Source organism: Photinus pyralis, unplaced genomic scaffold (assembly GCF_008802855.1).
Source record: "Photinus pyralis isolate 1611_PpyrPB1 unplaced genomic scaffold, Ppyr1.3 Ppyr1.4_LG8, whole genome shotgun sequence".
NCBI lineage: Eukaryota > Metazoa > Arthropoda > Insecta > Coleoptera > Lampyridae > Photinus > Photinus pyralis.
In genome coordinates, this window is record NW_022170819.1 from 13,522,367 (window position 1) to 13,543,336 (window position 20,970).

General features: G+C 37.1%; 3 protein-coding genes across 7 annotated transcripts; all 3 read right to left on the bottom strand.

Annotated features, from left to right (window-relative positions):
* Positions 1 to 907: 907 nt before the first annotated feature.
* LOC116178456 lies at positions 908 to 2,390 on the bottom strand. The gene is made up of 2 exons (XM_031497948.1): positions 1,906 to 2,390; positions 908 to 1,037 (listed from the first exon to the last, which is right to left on the bottom strand). The coding sequence occupies exons 1-2, from the start codon at positions 2,388 to 2,390 to the stop codon at positions 908 to 910; spliced, it is 615 nt and encodes a 204-aa protein (XP_031353808.1).
* Positions 2,391 to 9,429: 7,039 nt separating this feature from the next.
* On the bottom strand, positions 9,430 to 14,921 carry LOC116179751 (clavesin-1-like). Of its 3 annotated transcripts, none has more exons than XM_031499574.1 (2): positions 14,769 to 14,921; positions 9,430 to 10,551 (listed from the first exon to the last, which is right to left on the bottom strand). In XM_031499574.1, the coding sequence occupies exon 2, from the start codon at positions 10,536 to 10,538 to the stop codon at positions 9,708 to 9,710; it is 831 nt and encodes a 276-aa protein (XP_031355434.1). In that variant the 5' UTR covers positions 10,539 to 10,551; positions 14,769 to 14,921; the 3' UTR covers positions 9,430 to 9,707. The 3 variants fall into 3 exon arrangements, with proteins under 3 accessions (XP_031355434.1, XP_031355433.1, XP_031355435.1); XM_031499573.1 differs by lacking the exon at positions 14,769 to 14,921 and adding an exon at positions 14,522 to 14,755; XM_031499575.1 differs by lacking the exon at positions 14,769 to 14,921 and adding an exon at positions 10,604 to 10,755.
* Positions 14,922 to 18,659: 3,738 nt separating this feature from the next.
* On the bottom strand, positions 18,660 to 20,433 carry LOC116179752 (androgen-dependent TFPI-regulating protein-like). Of its 3 annotated transcripts, XM_031499576.1 has the most exons (5): positions 20,276 to 20,433; positions 19,916 to 20,196; positions 19,561 to 19,856; positions 19,401 to 19,505; positions 18,660 to 19,356 (listed from the first exon to the last, which is right to left on the bottom strand). In XM_031499576.1, exons 3-5 carry the CDS (start codon positions 19,714 to 19,716, stop codon positions 18,913 to 18,915), a joined length of 705 nt encoding a protein of 234 aa, XP_031355436.1. In that variant the 5' UTR covers positions 19,717 to 19,856; positions 19,916 to 20,196; positions 20,276 to 20,433; the 3' UTR covers positions 18,660 to 18,912. The 3 variants fall into 3 exon arrangements, with proteins under 3 accessions (XP_031355436.1, XP_031355437.1, XP_031355438.1); XM_031499577.1 differs by lacking the exon at positions 19,561 to 19,856; XM_031499578.1 differs by lacking the exons at positions 19,561 to 19,856; positions 20,276 to 20,433 and having other exon boundaries at positions 19,916 to 20,210.
* Between the last annotated feature and the right edge of the window lie 537 nt (positions 20,434 to 20,970).

Sequence of the window (20,970 nt, forward strand, 5' to 3'; positions counted from 1 at the left end):
AAATGTTACAATTTTAAACAGATAAATGACACACACAAAAAAAAACAAATTACTCAAACATTACAAAAAAAACAAGACAAAACAAACCACTAACTACTACTTACTTTTAAAATTAGTCCGAATAACGTACTCCGATAAAAAGAGGTATCCGTACACAATCACGCAAACCAAACACTCAAACACCGACGTCTTCTCTCTTCGGGTACCCACAAATTCAAAACTTCCGTGTTTCCGCAAAATAAAAAAAAAACAGGACGACGACAAACTTCTTAAACTTTTCAAAAATTCTTCTTAAACGGCAGACAAAAATTCTAATTAAACCTGGATCCACTACGCAAGAAACTTCCACAAAATTCAAAAATCACGTAACCGAAGAAGCGCCGGTTGGCTTTGTAACGACTAAAAAGCCCCGCTCTCTTCAAAAATTTTCTATTTAAGCCAAAAGCCCTTCTCCTTTCTTCAACATCCCGCCCGCCAATCACGCGAAGCGTCGATTTTTCAACTTCTTGCTAAACGGCACGTACGCCCGGCAATTCTGCGAAGACAACCTTATCTCTACTTCGCGCTATACCTCGTTAACGGCAAATAAAATTTAAAAAGAAATTTACATCGAAAAAAATTCTAGGAATAAAATAAAAACAGAACACTTCTAAGAAATTGAACCAAAACTATAACATGAAATTTACGCAATCCTGTGTCTCAAATTATTAATAACCCCCCCGGTTAATTAATTGAACTAAACAAAATTGTCACATCCAGACGCTCTATAATTTCTTTCAAGTTACAACTAAAACAAAATAACACAACATTTTTCCCCCTTTAAATTGAACACAAAAACACAAAATTACAATCCTCCCCTGACTACAAATAAAAAAAACTTTGGAATTACCGGGTTTTTATGGGCAATTTAACCAACCGACCCTAACACGCGAGCCGCCCTGTCCAGATTCAAAAAGGCGCCGCCCCCCACCTCCGGCCTGAGATCCCTATCGTCCCTAACTAAAACTTTAAACCCAAACTCAAAATCTAACACCATTCTAGCAAACGCCAAACATTTACGAAGCTAAGCTTCTACTAACGATTACTCAACCCCTTCCTCTGAGTCATCATCATAACGAAAAAGCATGTCTACATGAAATTTACCCCTTATTTTCTCAGAATCCCTTACTCTTAACTCATAACTATCTCCAAAACGTCTGTTAATCACATAGGGCCCCTCATACGGTAACAATAACTTGGCACTAATCTGCTTTGGGCCATCAGCCACCCTCAACTTTTTTTTTAAATGCTTCTTCTTTCCCTTCATCCCATTTAAATTTTACCCCTTTATGTAATAACCCGACTAACGGTAATGAAATTTCTGAATACCTTGGTACAAATTTCCTATAATAATTTAACATCCCCAGAAACCCTCGTAATTTCCTAACATTTGTTGGTCGTGGAAAATTATTAATTTCATCCAACCGGCTATTTTCTACTTCCATCCCAATTTTATTTATTTCAAAGCCTAAAAATTTAACCCTGTCTTTTATAAATTCGCATTTCTCTATGTGTAATTTCATTCCATTCCTGTTCAATTCCCGCAATATTACTTGAATGTGATTAAAATGATCCTCTAACGTGTCACTAAAAATGATTATGTCATCAACATAATGTAGGCAAAATTTATCGAATTTATCGAGAATGCACTGCATTGCTCTAACTAATGCTGCGCACGAGCTGGCTAGTCCAAATGGAACTACCTTAAATTGATACGTGACACCATCGACACTGAACCCTGTAAATTTTCTAGAATTTCTTTCTAAAGGAATTAGCCAAAACGAATTTTGTAAGTCTAATTTCGTAAAGATTTTATTCCCCCCAATTTTCCCTAATAAAGACTCTATTTTCTGGGGCGATTCTAACTGAGGTGTTGTCCGTCGGTTAAGTTCGCGCGCGTCTAAACATAAACGAAGCGAGCCGTTCTTCTTCTTCACGATGACAAGCGGGTTGATAATGTTAGTTGTGGCCTTCTCAATTATTCCGTCTTCGGTCATTTTCGTTAACACGGTTCTTACTTCATTTCGATAATGGAAAGGCACCGAATACGTTTGGATTTTCCCCATTTTCCTATCATCCACTTGCAACGTGTGTTCGTAACCTCTCGCCATTCTCACTTCGTCATTGATAAGTTCACGATTTTCCTTCAGTATTCCTGTTACCTTTTCCGACCACTCTTCTGGGCAATTTAATTTTGACATTTTCCAATACTCCTCATTCCCCCATTTCTGACAAACGTTAATTTCCATTTCGTTATCCGGGTCTTTCTTGATCTTTTCGTCTTCTATTTTCACTTCTAATTTTCCTATTCTTACATTTCCTTTTCCTATATCCACAATTCCATCATACATTTTTAAAATGTCAATCCCGATAATTAAATCCGCCTGCATCCCCGCTAAAACCAATAATTCTTCCTGCAGCCGTTCACCTCCTACTTCAATCCCTAAAATAAATTTTCTTTTGACGTTGGCGAAATTTTTCTTATTTGCCGTTATTAATTTTAATCCTTTAATGGGTACGGTAAAACTCTCCACTCTTCCTAAATTTTCTTTAATGAAATCTTCTGAAATTAAAGAAACTTCCGCCCCCGTGTCAATCAATGCCTTGGCCCTTTTTCCTTCCACCAGCACCCCTATTGTTGGTAAATTGGTAATGAAGTTGTCCGATTTGTCTTCCGCACTATTGTCGTCAATTTGAATAAATTCTTTCGGGTGCGAGTACACGTATCCGACAATAGCGCGGCCTCTTAAAAATCCGTCGGTGGTGGATGGACTTCGGCTCTAACCACTTCTATTTTGTTTTCCTCTCCGGTGTCCCGCGTCGGTTTTAAAATCTGGTTAATACGTCTCCTGTCCTGTTCTGCATTTCCCTCCCCTCGTCTCTCTTCTCGGGCTCCTCTTGCATAATCCGGTCTTCTCTCCTGCTCCCTCTGGTCCTTCTGATATTCCCTTTCGAATTTCTGTTCATAATTAAACTCGCGGTTAAAATTCCCTCTATTGTTGTTATTCCTATTAAAATTCCCATTATTCGCATTCCTGTTATAATTTCCATTGTTGTTATAATTGTTGTAATTTAGGTTCAAATTCTCCATCCGGTTACCCCTTTCTTGATACGCTCCGTATGGTCTGTTTCCTCTCCACTGGTTTCCGTATCCTTGTTTTTCATACTGCCGTCCTTGCTCCCTGATCTTATAATCGTAGGCGGCGTCCTTCTCCTCGTCAGCCGTGTCGTAACGTTTGAGCATCCTTAAAAATTCTTCGTACGTGGTGATGTCGTCCTTCGTGACCTTCTGGGAAATCTCCTCTTCATAATGTTTTGCCAGCCGCCTTACCAGCACTGATTCCTGTATCCCATTTTCTAGGTGTTTAAATTGTGAATAATTTTCCATCAGGTACTTCACACGGCTACCCCTATTTCGGTTATACTTTCCCATGTTTAATTGGTCCCGTGTTTTATTTTGCTCCCAATCGCCCCAGTATTGGCTTATAAAATTTTCCTTGAATGACTCGAAGTTGGCAATCTTCTCGTCCACCGTGTCATACCAAATCTGCGCGTCTTCCTTTAGAACACTTCTTATCAAGCTGATTTCGTCCACGTTCGTGAATAGTTTCCCAAAAATTCGCCTGTTGTTTAGGATCGTCGCCTCTAAAATTTTTAGAAACGTCATAGGGTGGACTTTTCCCTTACCCGTGAACTGTTCCAGACGATCTAGGTCCCCTTTAAAATTGTTGGCGTACTGTATTCCTCCCTGTCTCGGCTTATTCTCCAATTCCTTCCGTAGTTCTTTTAATTCTTCCTCACTCGTACTTTTATTTTTGTTGCAGACTTCTTGCATATGACAAAATCCCTTTTCAACTTTTTCAAACTCCTGCTGCGTGTAGCTGACCTCCATCCTAATCTGGTTCTCTACCTCCATCACTCGCTTGTTCACCCCTTCGTGATGTTGGTGCAGCACGCTGATGTTCTCGGCCATATCCGTCCTTAATTCTCTAATCTCCCTCGTATTTCCATCGGTCTTCTTTTCTACCTCTCTGACGCTCTCCTGCATGTCTTGCCTAATCTCGTTCATGATTCTCACCACGTCCTGTCTTAATTCCGCTGTCGTTTTATTCTGGTTCTCTATCTTCTTATTTATCTCTTTTATCTGACCGCTCAATTTGTCCCCCAGTTGGTTATTCATTTGCTTATTCTCTGTCCTCATCTCACTCATCATCGTTATCATTTGAGCAAAGAACCCTTCCTGCATTGTCGTTAATCCCATTGTAGAGACCTCTCCTTTTCCTTCCGGCACGTCGACTGACCCCGGTATTATTTCTGCGCTGACGTCCGTCGGTACATCAATTCCACTCTCGGGCTTCGAATCCATAATCTTCTCTTGTTAATAATTTACGCTGTTATAATTATACAAAAATATAACAAATAACCGTCTCTACGCTCGCTGTCACTTTTATTTCTTTTCCAAATCTTATAAAAATTTTTGTTTAACTTCCCTGTCTCTACTCAACTACCCTTCGCAATAACGTTACTACCTAACCCTTTCTTAACCTGTCACAACCAAAAACCTCTTCAAATAATTGCGTTAAAAAAAAAATCCTTTAAACTTATCGTGTCGGATACCAAATAAAATCTTACCCGTCGCACAATAAATCCTGCCTACAATGAACTTTAAACTTTCAATAAAAAACGACCTACTTCCGCGTTTCCCTGATGCCTCACGCTATTGGGCGCCAATTAATTTGTTGTGTAAACTTCCTAAGCCTGAAAGATACCCACACAACTTACCCTTACTAGCTCAATCCCACACAAACTCTTAAAAACACAAATCTCAGGGCCCGTAAAATGAGTCCGACCACCCCTTTTCTTCGTCCGGACAAGGGGTAGCAACCTCGCCAGGTCGGTGGCTAATACCTCCCTTAAATTCCAATATGAAACTTTACCCCCAGATTTAATAAACTTGAAACAAAGTAAGAGACGCCGACAATTACCTCTCTTTGACTCTAATAAACAAAACCTGGATTGCAATGACTGGTTTAATTTCAGACAAAAAATTGCGTAAATTTCTGTTTTACAAATTGTTACAATTTTAAACAGATAAATGACACACACAAAAAAAAAACAAATTACTCAAACATTACAAACAAAACAAGACAAAACAAACCACTAACTACTACTTACTTTTAAAATTAGTCCGAATAACGTACTCCGATAAAAAGAGGTATCCGTACACAATCACGCAAACCAAACACTCAAACACCGACGTCTTCTCTCTTCGGGTACCCACAAATTCAAAACTTCCGTGTTTCCGCAAAATAAAAAAAAAACAGGACGACGACAAACTTCTTAAACTTCTCAAAAATTCTTCTTAAACGGCAGACAAAAATTCTAACTAAACCTGGATCCACTACGCAAGAAACTTCCACAAAATTCAAAAATAACGTAACCGAAGAAGCGCCGGTTGGCTTTGTAACGACCAAAAAGCCCCGCTCTCTTCAAAAATTTTCTATTTAAGCCAAAAGCCCTTCTCCTTTCTTCCACACCCCGTCCGCCAATCACGCGAAGCGTCGATTTTTCAACTTCTTGCTAAACGGCACGTACGCCCGGCAATTCTGCGAAGAACCTTATCTCTACTTCGCGCTATACCTCGTTAACGGCAAATAAAATTTAAAAAGAAATTTACATCGAAAAAAATTCTAGGAATAAAATAAAAACAGAACACTTCTAAGAAATTGAACCAAAACTATAACATGAAATTTACGCAATTTTTTGTCTCAAATTATTAATAACCCCCCCGGTTAATTAATTGAACTAAACAAAATTGTCACATCCAGACGCTCTATAATTTCTTTCAAGTTACAACTAAAACAAAATAACACAACAATATATATTAAATAAACTCAATTGCGTTTGCGTTTCTTTGAACAATTGTTTATATCTTGAGGTAAAATATAATGTAATTTATCATTACAATATTTGTTCAAATTCTGTATAGATTTAAAATTGATTTTGTAGTTAGGAAACTTACATGAGATTCGATATATTGTATAAATTGTAACCTATAACGTTTGCATCATAAATAAAGCAGACGATGTCACAGCGTTTACTGATTGAGAGTTATAATTCAGGTAACGTATCGATTGTGATTTTGATGAAATATTCAAAATTGGCATTTGGCGATTTCTCAACGTTCCTAAATTTTATTGTCGTAAATCTACACAAATTATTGGTGTTGGTATTATTATATAGTTCTCGATCGTTAAGAAAAATCCAATAAAAACAAAGGTATGGTTTCGTTGGCTAGCGACGCATAGTAAATTAAACCTTTGTTTCTATTGGCTATTTCTTAATGATAAAATGACTAATGATAATGATCGTATAAACCCACCATAAGTTTCAGATATACCAATACCGCATTTACCACTAAATACACAAGACGTATTTATATAGGCAAAGCAAAAAAAGGTAAGTTTTATACAACGAGCTATAACCTAAGGAGCAACTGCAAGTCAACGAGTCAATAAGAAAAACCACCATCATTGGCCTAAACAACGTCGAGGTACCAGTTTCAATCCCATACATCGTGAAACATCACATCTGGTTCCAAATTTGAAAGAGGAGTTCCCAAACAAACATAACAGAAGCCGAACTCTGTCCTACACTGCAGAACCGTTCCCCATCATGTATAATCTCAATCGCCAGTGTGTAGTTTTGGGGGTACCGGGTACTCAGAATCTGCTAAAAGGTTCTTTTACTAGAATGTCTGCCATAGTTGTCGCTTCTTGATTTGGTAGAGCATATGCTTCTGTTCATTTGCGGAAATTTTAGATCATGACCACCTAGATGTATTTGTTTCCAGAAGCTTGAATAAGTGTACTTATTTACAGAGGTAATATACTCAAGCATTTATTATTTCTTGTACTATCATGTTTAAATTTAATGTGACAATTTGTTATAATCGTTGAAAGAAAAATTAATATTCAATGGTTATTATTTACCTACACTTTGCATAAAATATTTGTTATTGAAGCAAGGCGTACTCCATCTCCATGCTCTTGTTTTTATTTATTTTTATTTATTTATTTATTTATTTATTTATTTAGCCTTTATTTTTGAGTGGGCGGGGTTTCAGCCAAGGCTGCTCTACCAACCCAACCCACTATACATTTACAAATATCCATGCCCGAACCCGGATTCGAACCAGGGCATCGATTCCCGAAGTTAGTCGATATGCTCCGTGATGTGCATGTGATGTGACCGGCTGCCATGACGTCATGATCGTATACGATAGGGATAAGTTCAAGTTTAGCTGCATTCCCGAATCGTGGACAAACTTTATGCGCTAACCAATCACAGACAAGAATTGAACTGTCATTTGTCAGTTTTGTATTTTGTTTTGTTTTTGCATTATGGATACTGCTATTAATAACCAGAAAATCCTCGAACAATTCCATGTTTTATTTCACAGAAAATATGTGAATTTATAGGTTAGGGCACTGAATAACCTCTATAGCAAAACAGCTGCAAGATCCGTCCTGTAGCTGCAACTGCGCATGACTTTCACGCAACGAGTGGTCTAGACCAGTCGTTGCGTTCGATCAACTTTTCGCTCGATGTGGTAGGTTCGAGAATGCAGTGACATTCACGTTCACATCAAGGTCAGTCGATGTGAACAAAGCACATCTTCGGGAATCGACGCCAGGGACCCTAGCACCACAGTCCAGCTTCAACTGAACTGCGCCACACAGGCCGGCCGGTTTTGAGTACCGTTTGTTTATGTTATACCACAGATTTAAATATACTAATTTAAATCTGTGGTTATACTGTACGGGTGATGGGTAATTATGCGTTTATATTGTTTATTAAGTGTTTACTTACGTATTCACGAGGATGTTTGTTATCAGTCTGCTGTTGCTCTGATGTTTTTCTGTATGAGTGGATTAACTATTTCCGCGAAAGAAATACCTACTACAGTCCGATTCTTCGCTACATCTGTTGCTTTCCTTCTCGTGCGGACTGCAGCTCTTGTATCTTAGCACAAACGAGAAGGGGTTCTCTAACACAGTTTACGAGTTGTTTTATCTAAACTGAACCGGGGATGTGTTTTGTACTTCATCTGATTTATCGTGTTTTCCACTTGTGGTTATGATGTCTCTGTCTACATATGACTTGATTATCTGGTTTGATTTATCGTGCTGACGATTTATTAAGCCCTCAAAATCATCTGCAGATTTTTAAAGACTCTCGGGAATTCGAGTAGGTACCTACTTGTACGTTCCTTTCACTACTTTCAATTTCGTCCAGAAATGTTTAAAGCCGTCGTGAGGAGAGGGCGGAAAGGTAACAGCGCAGTGTCCCGGGATCCCGAGGCGAAATCCCAATGTTTTATATATAATTGACCAATGGTATTTTCTTCCCAATGCACTTCAAAACGATAAATGGTGACTATATTTTCTTGGGTGGATATTGTAAACACATTTCTGTTGCTGTTTTTAACGCATTTTTGCAAATTTATCTGTAAAAAGGTAGCTTTTAATCTCACTTTGTCGATTGGCTGGCTTGTTGGTTGGTCGAAAATGAGGGCCTGTAGACGATCGCTTGTAGAAAGGCGAGGCGTGGACGTGTATCTATCGGGACGTGTATTCAACAATTTTAGGGACGGGGCTACATGATGTGGGGTCGGCGACATCTGGGCGCCATCCCCGAGCGTGGTTTAGTGACGTAGTGATTTTTCAGATTCTTGTCGTTGGAAAGATCTTTTAAACGTGCGCAACTCCAGCGTAACGGAATTTTGTTTTTTTCTAGGGGCGAAATTAACCATCTTTTGCAAGGCGCGCGTTTTTGAGGTGTAGTCGACCTTTGGCACCCAACAGTTTTTCATAGCTCGAATCGCAGTCTCTCTCGTGTCACCAATAGAAACTCGAGCCAAAGATTGAGTACCATTTTGTGAAGGGTTTCTAACGAAATCCACCAAAATGCGAATTGCGAGTGAACGGGAGTGGGTACCGACAAAAAGAATGTGGTAGCCTCCGACAAGTTCTTACTGATGGTGTATAGTCAAAACTTCAAACGCGAAAGACGCCTAAGAATAAAAACTGCCTGAAGTTGAACTCATCTTCAAAATTTCCTGATCATAGCTACAAAAATGTAATGACAGAAGTTCAAGCGCTTTATTCACCAGAGGGCACCACTACTATTTTTAAGTCGAAATTGGGTATCTAAAAAAGCGTTATGTATGAAACTAAAAAGTCAGTACCATCCAGAAATGATTCACGGATTTGAAACACAAAGAGAATGATGGATGATTACATTTAACTAGGTCACTGATGTAATTCCATTGTTATAGTTAACGAGACAAGTCAATTGTAGGTGATTACTTTTATTAAATATATGAAGTCATTTTAATCACTTATTGGTGCAAAGAAAAAAATCTGCACGCTCTATAATACTAATGTGATTGTCAAAGACTAAAGAAGCCCTTAAAGATTATGGTGATCCACCGAAATTATATAATACAGTAACAAAAACACAAATTGCATAAATTACTAATAAATAAAGTCTAGGTATTCCTACTGAAAAAAATTCGGTAAGTTTGTTCAGCATTAAACAGTAATCTAGACGATCTCGCCTCCTACCAACCCACACCAAAGGGTAACGAGACAAAACACAAACACTTACTGAGATTCACTAACGATCACATTCTTTAGCCACATATGTGGATTATAACTAGGTAACTCTCCCCCCATTTCCGCAGGAAGTATATCTTTGGGAAGATAATCATGCAGAGTACTGAGATTATTTCCATGCACGTAGATGCGCTCCTTCATTTTGTCCTTTAGAAAAGGCTTAATCAACGTCAAAGCGGCGTTAACAAACCAGGGCTGTCCGATAAAGTGGATGCCCTTGAATCGTGCCGGAAAGCAATCCTGCAAACCTTCAATCATCAGTTTGAGAACGCCCGGCTTTAAATTGGTGCTCTGTCGAAAAGAAAACTCGGTCCAATCGACGACCACCACAAACCCATTAGCCTGATTGGTGATATCGTTGATTAAATATTCCAAAGTGAACAGTAGCGATCGATAGATACTGAGCAGATTGTACGAGCAGTCCCAGTTGTTTGTGTCCATAATTAGCACGGTTCGTCCCTTACGGTCCCTGGAATTTAAGACACCTGGAAGTCCGTTCTCTAGTGCCTTCAGTATGTCGTGCGATTTGATTGTGAAGTTCTTAAAGAGGTCTTCGTTCCGTTTACGATAAGTGTGATAATTTTGGAGGAGCTGGTAGGCTTCGTCAACGTCGAATTTTCGCGCGTACAAAAACTTCAACAGCGTCCTGTCATCTTGATTTTGAGTATTCTTAAACGCGAAATCGCTCGATTGATTCACTAAATTCCTCAAGCTGGAAATGGAGGTGTTTTGGTCGACTTTTGGTTTCGGATAGATTTCCTGGAGGAACTCCCTTGGCAACATGTGCGTTTTCCAATCGTACTGAAGGTATTCGGCCATATTTTGGCTTCGCCTGTAAAACACGATCAGAATTAGTCATATGAGGGTAAGTGAACTGGTTCTACCTTAGCGAAAGGTAAGTAGGTTCCGGTTTCCCCCCAGACTTATTTACTTCGATTCTAAATTCAGATTAAAACCTGCTAGATGTGGGTATTTAAAATTAATGTGAGCGGTGATCTTGACATAAATTGGAGGCACTTATGGTTGCTTTTTTGCGCCGTAATTGCGTGCGTTTAAACCACAATTTGTACAAAAGAAAACGTGTATAAGTTGATACCTACACGACACGTAAAAATAGTGCGGTTGAGCTACTACTATTTGTATTTTTTTTAAGATAAATCAATCATAGCACAGATAAGATATCTAGTTTATCTGTCGCGCGTCTCATGGCAAACTTCCAAGTATGCACAGTTTGCTATCTCATCACATTTTTACTTCTCACATTATTTTTTTAAAAGACCAAGAACGTATATTTTTGGAAAAACGACGTCTTCATAGCGTTTCATAATGTCTGAATGAAAACCGTAACATATAATATGGAAGAGGCGCTCTCCGAAGTGGATATAATTAGACCGGCAAGTGCCTATTTCGCGCCCATTTTGATTAATTGTTTCATAGGTAGTCACTTTTGTGACGCCGAGCCGATTTGAAATATTTTGGCGCACAAAGTGCCATATAAAATCAACATCTTACAGAAGTTCCCCCAAGATTATGAAGATATTCACAATGAAGTCGCCAGTAGATGTGTCTCGTGTCTAGAACATCTTTACACGCCTTTGAGAGTACCTCCCCCGACACTCCGTTCTGCAGATTTTTGCACTAAAAGTTTTGATATTGTCACATAAACGCATTTTGTCCAGGCGTTCCACTTGCCCTGATGAGTACCCTCTTCCGATAATGCGTTTTCATCTCTCGTCTCATCCAGACGACTCATTTTGCCTCTGTGACTACTCTCCGTGAAACCGTTTTCCAGATATTCGCTTTTGACATCACCAATGGATATATTTTTTCCAGACGCAGACGCCCCAATCGCTCTTTGTGCGTAGCCTCCTTCAACAATATAAGAATTATGACCGTTCATCGATAAGGGGCCGAGGCGGAAGCTGGTAGAAATCAATTCCATTCATTGAGACCTTTCATTAGAGTGCCGTGGAGAATAAAACCAGCCCCCCCCCCCCGAACCCTCTATTTTGATAAGGGATAAAAAAGGCGATAGTTGGTAGAAAACAGTTAGAATACCATGAAAGATAAAATCAAAAGAGTCGCACAAGGAAAGTTATAATTTGTAGAAAGCAATTCCTTTCGATGAGACTTTTGATTAGAATGCCATGAAGGGTAGAACGTGCGCCCCCCCCCCCTCATTTTCAAAGGTTCAAAGGTCAGCATCTCAGGAAATAAATCTTAGGAGGGCCCCTCTTTTAGAAAACAAAATGTTATGGCCGTCTGACACACCTTCGAGGTATAAGCTACCTTTTGCAACAAATTCCAGGCCTCTAGCCTCTAGGACAATTTCCCTGAAAGTAGTTCAAAACCGCAGAAGTGAGACCGGACGACTCGGCTCTGCGATAACTCGGCTTCAGGACTACTCGCGCAATTTTTTTTTCATCTGCATAGTCACCTGAGGTTTAAGGAATATTTACTAACACAGAAAACCGGACATTCATATGTTCTTTGTATCAAGAATTATAAAAGAAACCCTTTTTTAGAGGTTTGGACGGTTTTTGGGCTGTAACTTTTGGCCCGTTAGTCTACGTAGCCGAAAAACAATAACGACCTTTCTTATATCCTGAAGAACATGTGTTTTCAAAGTGATCGGATGTTTCTACACAAAGTTATCGTGCACACGGACAGACAGACAGACAAACAGACAGACGGACGGACAACCAGACAGACAGACAGACAGACAGACGACCGGGCAGACAGACGGACGGACGGACAGGCAGACAGCAATACAAAATTATAAACGATCTCGAGGATCGTTAATAAAATACGCCTAAGTAATATACCTATATTTCGTCGTTGCGTTTAATTAGATAATTATCTTAATTAATTAAAGTCTGGCAAAGGTTTTAAAGTAAAAATTCCCAGCTAAATTGCCGTCCCGCTTTTAATTTATTATGCATTTAATGTAAATTTTAGTATACTTAAAGAGCATACAATTTTGTGACTTTCTAATAAAAAAAAAACGCCAAATCAAGCGAACCTTCTTCAAAATTGTTTTCCAGTTTTTGATGATTTTTCCTTTGAAACTCGTGTTGAAGTTTTCGAACTTCCCAATAAAGAACGCCAAATCAAATGAAATGAACCCCCTACAAAATTTGAAAAACTTGTGTTTCAAATTGACGAAGTGATGAAGTCTGACTTTTTATTTTAATTGCAAAATGCTATTTTTGGGTTTTCTTATAAAAAACGTCCAATCAAATTAAAATTCGAGAAATGAGTGTTTTAAATTTAGGACTAATTTGTACCCACAAACATTTGCCGATACTTTTTTTAAAACGAACAATCATTCTTTCCCACGCATTTAAACCGTTATTTTCGGATTTTTCATTAAATAAATCAATTAGCAGTAACTGGTTGTGGGTAGAAATTACGAGTTACGGAATGGTTTCATTTCTTTCAGTATTTTCAGGGAAACTCGTAACACATTTCGCTACCTTATCATTCGTGTTATGAATAACAACAAAATAATTTGTTTATATAAAAAAAAGGCGAGGGGATCAAATTATTGATAAATTTATAGGTGACAATTACATATCAAATCTGAAACTTACATTGCTTATTTGATTAAATAATTAATCAAATTAACTTGGGTGCAAACTATAAGTTTTTAATTCAAACTTCAAGTTCGCTCGGCAAAAGCTTAATTTAGAATCGCCACCACTTTAAAATCGATTTTCAATTCGAGATAAGACACCTTTTGAGTGACTCTCCGATTTTCAGTAATTTTGGATGTATTATTACGAATTTTTTACATTTATCTTATCTCCCGCACATTTAGGGCTTTGTTATCTTGTGCAATTTCCGAAAAATAATTGGCAAACGATAAGTTAGGTAAACCTAGGTGGGCAGAAATAAATAAAATAAAAATGGTTGAAGAAAATAAAATTTTAAAAAAACGCACATTCTGAAAATTTTGGAGCGTGGTTCTCACGGAACATTTTTGTCCTTAGTTTATATAGGTATTCTTCCTTTTTTCCGCCCCGTATATATATCGACGCAGCTCGTCGTTGGACATCCTGCTGTAAGTATATAATATTTTTTTCTCTTTAATTACAATAATTATGAAAGAATCGCCTTTATTTTTTGATTTATTGCATATGTTTGCTGTTTGGATGGTGCCTTGCATCCGCACTGCGTTTCAACTGGATTTTCGAAGATTTCGGAGAATTTCCAAGCGATTTCTACGATTTGCACAATCAACCATACACACGTATTCCCAGTGTGAATAACCTCTAGTACAAATTTGAGATAAACTTTGTAGAAATTGTAGGATCAAGATAGTAAGTAATCTTATTATTGCTACAATAAACTATCAGTTTAATTAGATTCTTGTACAATAATAACTGTGCAGAAATAATTATTCAAAATTCGCTGAAGCAGCTGTCTCTCCTATCATATACTTTAGGTCTCTTGCAATCCCTCAGGGAGAAAAGTGAGTCTTTAGTCTCAAATAAAACTAAACAAATACCCACAATTATTCAATTTACAATCAACTTTGTTTATTACTATGCGGTGCTGCCATCTAGAGAAAACCCGCTAATTGAAAAAAATTGCACGACCGCATCCCTAATTATGAAATGTTACCGTTTTTAAATATCGTTAATCTAAACCATTGGCAATTAAGATTGACTAATCGTAAAAGTGAAGGCGGACAATACCATATTTAGCGGTAGTGATTCACTTCCGGTAAACTTTTATTTTACTGTTAGGGGTCTACCATTGCTTAATTATTATGTAAAGATCAGACTGGAATAACTCACCAAAAAAGGCAAATATACAAGGCGTCGTTTTCACATACAGCTGCACGTATGCAATAATGAATATACAATTTTGTTAACCCAAGGACATCATCGAGGGACCATAAAATATATTAGCTCGCACGGCTGCGTAATACAAAACGCAATTTTAACTTTGCACTCGTTACGAAATGTTTTAATTAATTACACACGTACTTAACAGCAGGCACTCGTTCTCTAAGTGCCGAAGTGTTTTGAAATATTTTATTACCTGTATGACTCATTGGCATCGGTTAGTTACGAACTACCTTCGCAAACACCCACTTTCTCTTCGGGTTTCTGCTCACCTTTACCTTCACCAAATCGGCACGATTGTTGAGACAAACGCAAATCGGTGAGTAATTCGCGCAGCGCGTGTGCAACTTAAGTGTGCACTTAAGTAATAAGTGCCAGGCATTTATCTATTGATTTTTCCAACTTTATATTTGTTTTACTGGAGAATTGGGCTTACTCTTAGTTCATGCACAAACCGTAGATCGACAGGTGCTAGGAAGTACCAATTACCCAAAGTTCACGTACAGATAATTTTTTTGAAAAATGAAACCAAAAATAAACTGCAGCACAAGCTAGAACTATGATTGAACAAGTATATAAGCTAAACGATGTTGTCTATATTATAAGGGCACCGTTTTCGCTTTTAAAATAACCATTATAATACACCAACTTGTTGTAAATGAGTATATGCATGATTACAGCGCATTTTTGGTAATACAGATCGCTATTTTTTAGCAAAGTCTTTAGCTATTGTAATTACTGAGATCTCGGACAGCCAGACAGCCAGCTATAACGAATATAATAGCGCATTTTTTTTCAAAAATGCGTTAAAAATAGACAGAAAAACAATAACACATGCTTCACAGACGAGTTCATACGAGCTAACAGTTTTGTGCGTCAAAAGAAAGAGATAAAAGAATGAAATTTATAATGAACGAGGCTTAGTTCCGCAAAGCAAACCCAAACTGAAAATAAGAGAAATAATTTAAAGTAGGTATATTTATACAAACAACTCGTAAATGGTAAATTGCATGTAGGTACATAAAAAAAACCAAAATGACATAGCTCCGGCATTGTCTGTCATAAATTTAACACGAAGAAGTACAGGTGACAACACAAGCAGTATACCTATTAAAGTCAATTAGGTAGGTATCACAAACAGAACCACATACTAATCAGAAGAAAAGTTAGAGTATCGCTTACGCACCGACCGAAGCGAAGAATCAGAACTGTATGACGTATTTGCCCCATGGTCCCCATGGATTTAAACGGTTAGTCAAAAATACAGGTCAACATCACACTCTTAATCTACTTCCACGTGAATACATAAATAAATACTTAATAAAACAATATAAATGCATAATCACCTGTACAGTATAACAAACGGATATCATTCAGTAACGGTACTTAACCTTAGAGCACACAGTGGTTCAACAAACAAATATCGTCATTTTATGCAAAATGTAAATAATAACAAGTTGTGACATGAAATTCAAAGATTGATAGTTATTAGGTACAAGAAAGAATAAAATGATTACTACATGTAAATACTCTTTTCATTTTTCAAACCAGAACAATGAACAAACAAAATAAATGCTGGACCCGCCTTTAATCAAACCAAAGGGCATATAATACACATAGGATACGTTCTTTGCTCAAACCCAGCTCGGATTCCCTATCGAATACTGTTACAGACTTTTTGTCCAGCTTCATTGCAAAAATCCCTGTTCCTCCGTATCTGCGCAGATTTCCTGGTTGTTGTAGTGTTGTAGTTGCAGATTGCCTGTAACATATACACAGCTCGTTTCGTATTTTTTTCTTATATACAGTGTGTCCCAGATCGGGTGGGATTGCATGGGGGTAACTTTCTTATTATTAAAAATAGACAATTGGTGAATTAAATGGGCAATGTTTAGCAGTTTTAGAGGCTTATTTAAAATTTCCTTGCGGAAATTCAAAATGTCGAATAAGTTCGACGTAAATTCAAAAAAAACTAAATTTGGTCATTTCCTTTAATGTCTTATATCATTGAAAGTATAAGAGATATAAAAAAAGTTTTATTTCTGCGAAACATACGTTGTCTAGGTCGAGAAAATCCTTTAAGGAAGGAGAATTTGTTAATAATGGTGAGCAGTAAAAGTTCCATCGAAGATTACCGGTCCAATTACATGACTTCCCATTATGCTATATAATACATTAAATCAAAATCTTAAAGGATTTCCGCGTGAAACTCATCTCGGTTTTCCTGTGACGAGTATGTGTTCATTATGTCGATTTGAACACTCCGCAGAAAAATAAGATTCATATTCTGTCCATATACCTACCTACTCCAACTGGTAAAACTGTTTTGATATTCTTGCGGATAAAACACCTACAAAATGTGCCTGGGACAGGACAATGCATCAATGGTAATACATTGTGTAAAGTAAATCGAAGTGTCTTGAAATGTGTTTAACTGGATAATGGCATGGCATTTTTTCAAGGAGATAGTTTGTAGTTATACCAGCATTTTGTAGGTATGTAAGGATGGATAATATGATAGTCAATAAGTGACGTCATAAAAGTCAAAATTTTTCTACGCCTACTTATATAAAATTTTGGAGGGAGTTGTAACGCCCAAACCCCCCTCCCATGAGTGCGCCCCTCATATTTTAAACATCACTGATGTAATTACTTTCATCGTTTTGTTGCCTCGAATAGATTTTGTTTGGTTTTTTTTTAAATTCATCATAGCCTACTTGATTAAAATATAAAAACCGTTGATATAACTGGTAGGTATCTTATTTTCAATCTTATGCTATGATAGCTCCGTTGAAGAGAATTAAAAAATCTATCAAATAATCTAAAAATCCAATATGGCGCCTATTTAACTTTAGAAAGTTAGTCCTCAAAAGTAGCCATCTTGAATTTTTTTAACATTAATTTTAAATGAAGAGTATCAAAGACAGTAGCTTTTATATAAAACTTTTTTTTATATCTCTTATACTTTCGATGATATAAGACGTTAAAGGAAATGACCAATTTTAGTTTTTTTTTTAATTTACGTCGAACCTATTCGACTTTTTGAATTTCCACAAGGAAATTTTAAATAAGCATCTAAAACTGCAAAACATTGTCCATTTAACCAATTCTCTATCTTTAATAATAAGAAAGTTACCCATGCAATCCCACCAGATCTGGGACACTGTGTATATGATTTTTTTCCCATACGGCCATTCTTTCAATGTGATGTGTGTTGCCTAACCATAGGGGTATTTTACCACAGACTAAAATACAATTGACGGAAAAATATTGTAACCATCTCGTGCGTTAATTGGCGATACTGATTAATTAAACTTCCAATCTCAATTGTTATTGGTTAAATAACTATTAAGAATCCATGTCTCAATGAGTCTCCAAAATCCGCCAGAGCGTCATCAATGCTTTAATATTTTAAGAAGAGTGTCTAAGCCTTTAAAAAGTTCCAAGGAATTTTAAAAGTATAGCAGTGGTCAAAAATTCCACAGATATTCCAAGAGCATTTGATAATACTTATGGTTTGTTTTGGATTGGAAGGAAAAAAAGACACAAGTATTTGTTACTGTCTGTAGCTTATTTTGCGGCCACTTAATTCTGATTCATATTGGTTACACCATTGAATTTATAATAAATTGAATTCTTAAGAAATTCAATGGTTACACCCTCATGTTTCAAAATCTATAGCGCGTTCGCACCTCCAAATTCAGTATGGTGCTTATGGCAAAGAGTAATTTTATTAAGTATTCTTTGCTTATGGACATACAGTACATGTTTGCCAAACGTGACAATGACAGCACAAGGAGATTATGTTTTGTTTCAATACTTCCATTTAATCATATGTCAATCTGACATCAATGCGCTTAGAAACAAGGATAGTATTAATCGAAAAATGACGCAAACTAGTAAGAAAGGCAATTAGTCCATAAGACCCCATACTGAATCTGGAGGTGCGAACGCGCTATAGATAGAATCGTGAATTAAACATGTAATTTCTGTGTGATTTTTCCCCTTAAATTAGAAATTTCTGACTATTGGTTAATTCTAATACATTCAGAATGCGCAAGTTGGAATATGCAATCAAACTCAACAGTTTTTTAAAAGTATTTATTCTAGAAAAATTGGTAAACTGCGAACAATGCAACAAGTATAATGCAGCACTCTGCAAACTGCCAGCAGTACATTTTACTTCTAAGTGATCAAACATTGAATCGTGTCAAAGCTTAGCATAATTACAAATTACATCAATTATTGCCGTAAGATGAGGCACAGGTTGTAAAGATCTGATGTTTGCACTAATCCTATTCTCAAAAAAAAAAGGTGTGGAAATGCTGACGTTATCTATACTAGTTGCGCTTCTTTCGTTTATTTTTCTCAACTATGTTTCTCCATAGCATCTTATTCAGTTTCTCTCCGAGTATGTACAGGAAAATTCCGACACACACTGCTACTCCAAAGAATACTAGACGTAGTGGGAAATTTAAAACTTCCAATATCGGGTACACCCACACACCTGACTGGGCGTGAATGATGTGTATCCACACTAAATAAATGGCCATAAAGGCCATAAATAGAGAGACTCCCACCTTTCGTGAGGGATACTCGTGATACGACATGTACGTTTGAATCAAAACGAAGATCATTATGTTAGTGTGCATCGCATGATTCAACCACACGGGAAAGAATGGGTCTAAAGCCTTCGGAAATATAAGTTCTCTGTCGATCGCATAAATGGACCAAAACGATAGACCGACGAATAACGACAGTGGCAAGGCTAGTGTGGCCAAAACCTGGAAAAGTCAGTTAGATGCGTTACGTAACAGATCCTACTTACAGTATCACGAATTCTGCGTATGAAGGGTTTCGATTTGGGATTAATTTCGCTTGTTCCAATGAAGTTGTTGAGTAGACAAATTGTGAAAAATGCCGCTTGGAGTAACTGTAAAAATATCGAGTTAGTAAAGTTGCCGATGTCAATTTATATAAAAACAGACAGCATTCCAAAAGGTGAGGAATTTGAGTTTTCCAGTTGCAAGAGTAAGTCCCACTGAGTAAACCTCGACGGGGACGTTAACGTAGTTCCAGTCGTAGTAACAAGCGAACCAGAAGTGTGCAGCTTGCATTAAATGTAAAGCGGCGACGAACGACATTTTTATGAATTCAATCGCCGTTGATTTTTGGATTACTTTGGCCTTTTGCGACAATCATTATTGTAGGTGATAACTTTTTATAGGTTATCAATAATAATCGACATTTAAAAATTCGGAACGGCGCCATCTATATTTTAAATCTGTAACCACCCAGTCTTGCTATTGCAACTAAAAAAGGCTTTGCCAAATTTTTTCTTACCATATTCCAGATAGTCAAAAATTTCAGTCGTCCCTTGAAAACTTCTGGCCCTTTCGATTTTTGCGTAATGCTCAAATCTACGAACATTTGGTCGTACCATAAAACGAAAAAATAATAAAATGTTGTAGCCGCATAAAAAATTCGAGCCAGCATTTTAAAAAAATTGAAATTAACAGTATGGAGTAATTGATAACGACTGCAACTCAACAGACTAGGTTATTAGGCCCACGTTCTTTCGCCACGTACAAAAAAGTGCGACGGCTTGTAGCAATTCCTTCGCACTAAAATGAGAAAACTATAACCGACGAGTGTATAAAAAGTTTGAAGGCAGCTTGAGCTCGCCCACCACTTTATACCTACTTGATAGCCCGATCTTTTTTTAATTGTATTGTGAACTTTGGTCAGTGCCTACTGTCTTGTTTTATCTTGTACACAAATTATGCATTCACGTACCTACTAATTCAAATTAATTACGCGATCTTTGGTAAAGTTACTTCATGTGTGGAAAAATCAAAAGCCGCTTGCACACAGCAATACCTTCGCTTTTTGTTTTTTATTAGTCTCAGATTTTAGTGAAAGTGAAATAAGTTTAATATCAAAAGAGCATGGTGTAAATGTGGTTTTTTTTAATGACCGCCATCCATTGTTTTTGTATTAGTTGATACTGTTTTGTTAAGTACGCTCCCCATTTCCTAAGTACGATAAAGATAAAACTCAAATACATAAAGCAAAAAACCACAAGGATTGATAACTATTGCTTAGGCAACCAACATACTACATGTATTGCAACGATATAGAGAAATAATTACCATTGAATTTCAATTAGTCGCTACAAAGATCATAGTACAAGATCAACATAATCTTTGCACGCTTTTAGCTTTGATCCTAGACTACAGAATAACATAATAGGTTGTACAACTAGAGAAGAAAGTGGAGTTTTTCACCTCGAGTGCAAAGTTTGAAACATGAGCTTAGCGAGTGTGTCAATCGATCGAGAGTTGAAAAACACCTTCTTCTCAAGTTTTACACATATTTTTTTCTGAAACTGCAGTCAA

Bases quoted from the DNA above. Each gene is read 5' to 3' on its own strand.
- LOC116178456 (XM_031497948.1), bottom strand. From the start codon at position 2,390: ATGTATGATGGAATTGTGGATATAGGAAAAGGAAATGTAAGAATAGGA. The intron at 1,038-1,905 runs GTTAGAATCGCC...GGCGTTTGCTAG, and splicing joins AACCGACGGACAACACCTCA to AATGGTGTTAGATTTTGAGT.
- LOC116179751 (XM_031499574.1), bottom strand. From the start codon at position 10,538: ATGGCCGAATACCTTCAGTACGATTGGAAAACGCACATGTTGCCAAGG.
- LOC116179752 (XM_031499576.1), bottom strand. From the start codon at position 19,716: ATGTCGTTCGTCGCCGCTTTACATTTAATGCAAGCTGCACACTTCTGG. The intron at 19,506-19,560 runs GTCTGTTTTTAT...ATATTTTTACAG, and splicing joins TCCTCACCTTTTGGAATGCT to TTACTCCAAGCGGCATTTTT. The intron at 19,357-19,400 runs GTAAGTAGGATC...TGACTTTTCCAG, and splicing joins TACGCAGAATTCGTGATACT to GTTTTGGCCACACTAGCCTT.